General features: G+C 33.4%; 1 protein-coding gene across 1 annotated transcript; it reads left to right on the forward strand.

Annotated features, from left to right (window-relative positions):
- The first annotated feature begins 301 nt into the window (after positions 1–301).
- Positions 302–5016, forward strand: LOC133817742 (uncharacterized). Its single transcript, XM_062250339.1, has 13 exons — positions 302–733; positions 879–976; positions 1077–1163; positions 1264–1432; positions 1539–2300; positions 2551–2693; positions 2888–3073; positions 3185–3275; positions 3554–3722; positions 3947–4057; positions 4127–4223; positions 4335–4384; positions 4709–5016. The coding sequence occupies exons 1-13, from the start codon at positions 533–535 to the stop codon at positions 4744–4746; spliced, it is 2202 nt and encodes a 733-aa protein (XP_062106323.1). The 5' UTR covers positions 302–532; the 3' UTR covers positions 4747–5016.
- The last annotated feature ends 1030 nt before the right edge of the window (positions 5017–6046 follow it).

Raw genomic sequence — 6046 nt, forward strand, 5'->3', positions numbered from 1 at the left:
ATTTCATTCCACTTAATCAAACACCACAGTTTTTCAATTGAACATGTAACTTGAAATGTTACCTAAAATTTCCCTATTAAAACTTATGTAAGTTTGTAAACACTTTAATCTATCTATAAAAGTAAATTGTTAATTCATCTTATTTGTTAACGAGTTATCAATTTTAGCCACATAATTTAAAATAATAGGATTTACGAATACCAACATTTTTTGTCATAATTTTCTCACTCAAATTAATTTGAAGCATTAAAATAAGAATAAAAACATTTAAGAAAAGTGTCAAAATCCCCCCAAATTTCTAGCCCCAAATTACTCTCAAAACCAAAACGTTTTGGCGCTCAACAATCCCCCCAATTGAAAATCCCAAATTTCGATTTTGGCACCAAAAATAGTTCTGCAATTCCCGCTTCCCAATTCGAAAAATGCATCAAAACTTCATAACCAGCCCTCAGCCTTAGATTTTCATTTACATAGCTCTCTTATTTTTTTTGTTTCTTTGTTTAATCTTTTAGAGTAAGAAGTTACAGTGGCCATGGCTGTTGCTTCCAACTCTGCTTCCAAAACCAAGCTCTCTTCACCTCAGAAGAAGGGGGCCAAAGTAACCAAGAAGATTGATCAAGCTGCTGCTGTTGCTGAGGAGAATGCTCAACAGCCCAAGCGAATTAAGTCCCCGGGAGTTCGCGTTATCGGAGCCCGAATTTATGATTCTGAGAATGGCAAGACTTGTCACCAGGTTAGATATTCTCTTGGGTTTGTGTTTGTAAATACCCTTTATTTGTTTTTCTTGGATGAAAAATAGTTTGTAGAAGGTAATGGGATGTGAAATCGCTTAATGGGTCGTTTTCTTATGTTGATATGAATCGGGTTAATCGTTGCAGTGCCGTCAAAAGACCATGGATTTTGTGGCCTCGTGCAAGAATCCGAAGGGAGGGAAGATTTGCACCCTTAACGTTTGCCACAAATGTCTCTTGAACAGGTTATAGTTTGAGTTTTTTTGTTTTTGATAAACTGTTTTGGGATTTATATCTGATATGTATGATGCAAATGTTGATGCTAAGTATTGAAATGTTTGATAGGTATGGAGAAAAAGCTGAAGAAGTGAATTTGTTGGATGACTGGACATGCCCTAAATGCAGAGGCATATGCAATTGCAGTTTCTGTATGTAAGTCTTCGATGTTTGCTGGGGTGGGGTTTTTCACTATTTAATTGGTATTACTGGTGACTCAAATGCAGTTTGTTTATTTATTTGTTTTTATTTTCAGGAAGAAAAGAGGTCATAAACCAACCGGCATTCTAGTTCATGCTGCCAAGGCAACTGGGTTTAGCTCTGCCTCTGAAATGATACTAGTGAAAGGGCCAGATAATTTGGGTCTTGACAGGAGTGTGAAAAGAACTGTTGTTTCCCCCATAAAATCTGTTATTTTAAACAAGGTATGCTCGAGTTGTCTAAATCTCTTGCAACAAATATAATAGCTAGTTGCTGCAATCTGTCTTCCTTTATGCTTATGAATGAAAGCCTACTTTTGAATATTGGCAGGAGCCTGAGTCTAGAGTTGTGTCACCAACGAAACTAGGAAAGGAAAATTCATTCGATGGAAATGCTGATGCAAATTTAGGCCCTATAAATTTAGCACCGATCTCCAGTGAGAAGAAAAGTAAGAAAACAAAGAGAGAAGGCTTAAAGGAAATTGGCAACGCTGACAAAGTTGCAGGAGATTGCTCAACCCAAAGTAGCCCAAAAAGGTCTAAGGTATCTGCAAAAAAGTCTGAAAAGAAAATTAAAACTATAAAGGACAATTGTGTTACTATGGAAACAAAGAGTACCAAGAAAAGGGTTTCAGATGAAGTTTCACTCCAATCCATCAAACCAGAGGATGATGGAAACAAGAACAATGATGTGAAAGGCAAAGAAAAAATGTCTGTAAAGAAAATTAAAACTGGAAAGGATGATTGCGTTCTTGTTGGGAAAAAGAGTTCCAAAAAAAGGGCTCTAGACGAGGTTTCACTCCAGCCCATCAAACCAGAGGATGCTGGAAAGAATGACGTTGGGATAGCCCAAGATGCAGGAGTTTTAAATTCTTCAAAAGATATGAATGTTAAGGCCAAAATACGTAAGACTAAAGTTTCAGAGCAGTCACTTGAAATCAAGAAATGTGCAACAAATCTTGAGCAGGCAGAAGTTGAGGATGTTCCTTTGCCTCAGGGAACTCTCTTAACAACTGTATGGGGTTTTGAATTATCTCCTGAAGATGTTGGGCATGCCCTGCAGTTTTTAGAATTTTGTTTGACTTTTGGGAAGGTAATTCTAGTTTGTCTAGTTTAAGGCTGGACTAAGTATTCCTGTATATCATTTGCTATTGGTTGTGTCATTAGTCTCTCTGTTACTTCTGCGGTAACTGATTACAATATTATTGTTTTTATTTCTATGGACAACATTTTGGCATAAACTGTATTGTTCATAATATTCTGATATTTGTTTTTTTTTTTAATTTGCCATGCAAAGTATATGGTGAACATCTTTAAAAAAAAAAGAGAATTGTTTTCTTCAGGTTCTTGATGTCAGGAATGGACAAGCACAAGCAATACTTCGAGAATTAAAACGTGGATCTAGTTTTCGTCGAGGACAGTATTCCTCAGCAATTCGGTTTCATACCCAACTCTTGTCTCTTATACAAGAGGATACAAGTGAAGAGTACAAACCTTTTTCCTATGATATTATTTTATAGTTCATTTTTTTTGTATAAGTTGGTTACATATATTTGACAACGTTGTGAAGTAATGGATCGAATGCAATTCATTAGTGAATGAGTTTACTATTTATCTTTTGCAACTTCTGTTGAGTAGAGTTTAATGATATCGGTCATTTTGGCATAACTTTCTATTTAGGTCTTCATCCATAAGCAGCAAAAATTCATGGCTTCAGGCTTTAGAGAAATGCATCTCTGAGTCTGAATGTGTATCAGAGGAACTGTCTGCTTGTTTTGGCAAAGGGGTTAAGGGATATGCTGGTTTGGATTTTTCAAAAAAACTGAGAATCTTAAATTTTCTTTGTGATGAGGTTCTTTGCACAACGTAAGTTCAAGACTTTTAAAGGATAGTTATTTATGAAATTGCATTTTATTTATTCTCACGAAAATTTCCTAGCTTTTAATATGACTTGAAGTTTTTTATCTTTTCCTTCAGAAAATTGAGAAGTTGGATTGGTGAGGAAAATTCAAAGCTTGTTGAGAAAGAGAAAGAGTCTAAAGAAAAAGTTGCTGCAGCAAAGAGTAAGGTAATATACAAACTTAGGAAACATATTCTGAGTTTTAGGTCAATAAGCTGTAATAACTAACGAGGAAAAAAAGGGGAAAGTGCTTTCAATTCTCATTTATTCTTGTGTTTGTTTACACAATTTGACATTCATCATTTATGAACCCCATATAATTTATTTTGTGAATGAGACAGGAAACTCAATCCTTTACAAATATTTTCACTATAGTTAGTAAACTAGTTATAGTTATATTTTTGTATTTTAAATTTGCTTATAACCTGTAATGATTTTACTTGCAGGAGAAACTCCTCAAGCAGAAGATGCAGGATGAGCTTGCTGCAGCTATTGTTGCAAAAAATGGTGCTCCACTTTCAATTTCAGAGCATGAAGCTATTGTTTCACAGATTAAAAGTGATGTGGCAGAAGCTCATGCTGAGATACTCAAAGCAATGGGCATTGTAACTAAGAGTAAGTTCTAGTTTCTACATATATATCATAAAGTTTCTTTATAGGAGATTGATTATTTGCTTTTAATCTAGTAGTCTTCTAACAAAGATGACTTGGCTAAGAAAATCAGCCCCAGAGGATGATATTATATGATTGAAGTCTCATTTTTTTGATATTCAGAGTCAGCCTTATGACTTACTAACCATCCAGAATTACACTTATGATGATCCTTGAATAATTTATAGGTAGAAGAAGATCTGATGCTGTTCGAACAGAACCTAAATTTTCGGATGCTGATGGTCATGTTTTTTGGAAATTAAGATGCTGCGGTGGTGAATTGGATATGTTACTTCAAGGTAAGTTTATCTTCTGAACATGTTTGAAATCTACGACTTTTTGCAAATTATAATTTTTCTCTGATACAGATATGGGAACCTCGGTTGTGGACTCATCAGCTGAAAAATGGTTTGCGTATGGTTCTAATGTGAAAGAAGAGATTGAGAAATACATTTCTTCTAAAAGGTGAATATAGTGGATACATACTAAAAGAAAAGCAAAATAAATATTGTTTGTTGCAGTTGTTCATTAATGATTTCCAAACATGCTCACCAGCATTCTATGTATGATATGCAGGGCAAAATGGGCAAGGAGCCAAAGTTTTGCTCGTCATCTAACTAGTCAAGGTAAGACAAAACATGAAGTGATTATTCTGAAATTTCACCTCTTTTATACTTTTGACCATTATAGGTTTCAGTATTTGATGCCAAGTGAAAATGAGTTTTAAAGATAGTTTTGCTTTTGTGAAATTAATGCATGAGGGTAGGCCTTTTCTTTAGTTATGTATGGCTCTACTTGTTATTCATTCATGTCAGGGTTGCTTCTAAATGGGTATAAAAATACAAAAACCAAATTTGAACTATGGAAGAATGTTTTAATGGATTTCGCTTACTTTCTTGACAATAAATCTCACACCGAGGAGATAACTAATATGTTGTCATGCATTGCAGCTGATTTTGTAAACCCAGAAACAGAAATTTGCGCCTAATTTGCTTGAGAGGCACAATTGAATTTCCATTGTGACTACGATTCAATTTCACATATGTAAATGCAAAAGTGAATCGATCTCCTTTCTACAGTCCTACAGTACATTTTTTGTTGCAGCATTGGTTGGATAGAGCTGAAGATTAGGCCATCTAGACAACAAGGGAGCTTGATTAAATCTTCTCAAGGGTTGTGTTACTTTTGTAATTTGATTACAATGCTGTACTGTGTACTCTATTCATTCTAAAATGTGATTTCTTTTGTTGCATTACAACCTGTTCGACAGGCTATTTTGTCATGAAAATCTTGGTTCTGATTTCCAACCCTCAAGCAGTTCGTTTTGATTGAAATTTGTCCGTCAACAAATTTGGAATGATTTAGGTTATATTTGGTTGGGAGGAAAAAAATGGAAATCAATTTTCTTTGTTTAGTTTCAATTTTAAGAATTGGCATGCCATTTCATTCTATGGAATGAATTTTCTATTATTTTGAAAAATGAGGAAAGTTGAGACACATTTTTTGTTTGTATTGTGTTTGGTATTGTTCTCTGTTTTTTGTTTTCAAAATTGTGTTTTCAGAAATGAGAATAAAAAACTGTTTTTGTAGTTTTTAAAAAACAAGAGGTGTTTGGTTAATGTTTTCTAAAAATAATTTTTTAGTTTTATTTTTTTTAAATCTTAAATAAAAAATTAATAAATATATTTACGAAGAGAAAAATATTTTAAAAGTTTGTAATAAATAATGAGATAAAATAATTTGAAAGAAAAAATGATGAAAAATAAGAAGTGAGAAAATTTGAGAACAACAGAAAACAACTTTTTCTTGTTCTCAAAATTTTCTGTTTTTTGTAACTTTGTTTTTAAAAATTGTTTTCTAAAAACAATGCCAAACACTCCATTTGTTTTCAAAAAACTGTTTTTAGCTTTTAAAAACAAAAAACAGTTTTTTAGTTAATGTGCCAAACACCCTAATATTTTGGTTGCAACTTTATACGTGTAATTATTGATTGACTATAGTTGTGCCTGTGTTACCATTCAAAGTGGCACAACCAGCTGAATCGAAGATCATTTTGGATATGCTTTCATCATTATGGAACCAAAAAACAAGTAAATGATCATTCAATTTATAGATAAGTGAGAAAGATACATAAATGTGAGAAAGAAAAAAAACCTATTTTTGTTGCCCCAATTAAAAGCATCAATGTGGCAAAGAGATCATTTTGATGCAGTACCAAACCATTTTTGTAGTTTTTAAAAATATTCAAAACCAAACCGCACCATGCATATAGAATACCAACCCATTTT

This window comes from Humulus lupulus, chromosome 2 (assembly GCF_963169125.1).
Source record: "Humulus lupulus chromosome 2, drHumLupu1.1, whole genome shotgun sequence".
In the NCBI taxonomy this organism is placed as follows: Eukaryota; Viridiplantae; Streptophyta; class Magnoliopsida; order Rosales; family Cannabaceae; genus Humulus; species Humulus lupulus.

Bases quoted from the DNA above. Each gene is read 5' to 3' on its own strand.
- LOC133817742 (XM_062250339.1), top strand. From the start codon at position 533: ATGGCTGTTGCTTCCAACTCTGCTTCCAAAACCAAGCTCTCTTCACCT. The intron at 1,164-1,263 runs GTAAGTCTTCGA...TTTTATTTTCAG, and splicing joins TGCAATTGCAGTTTCTGTAT to GAAGAAAAGAGGTCATAAAC. The intron at 3,276-3,553 runs GTAATATACAAA...TTTTACTTGCAG, and splicing joins TTGCTGCAGCAAAGAGTAAG to GAGAAACTCCTCAAGCAGAA.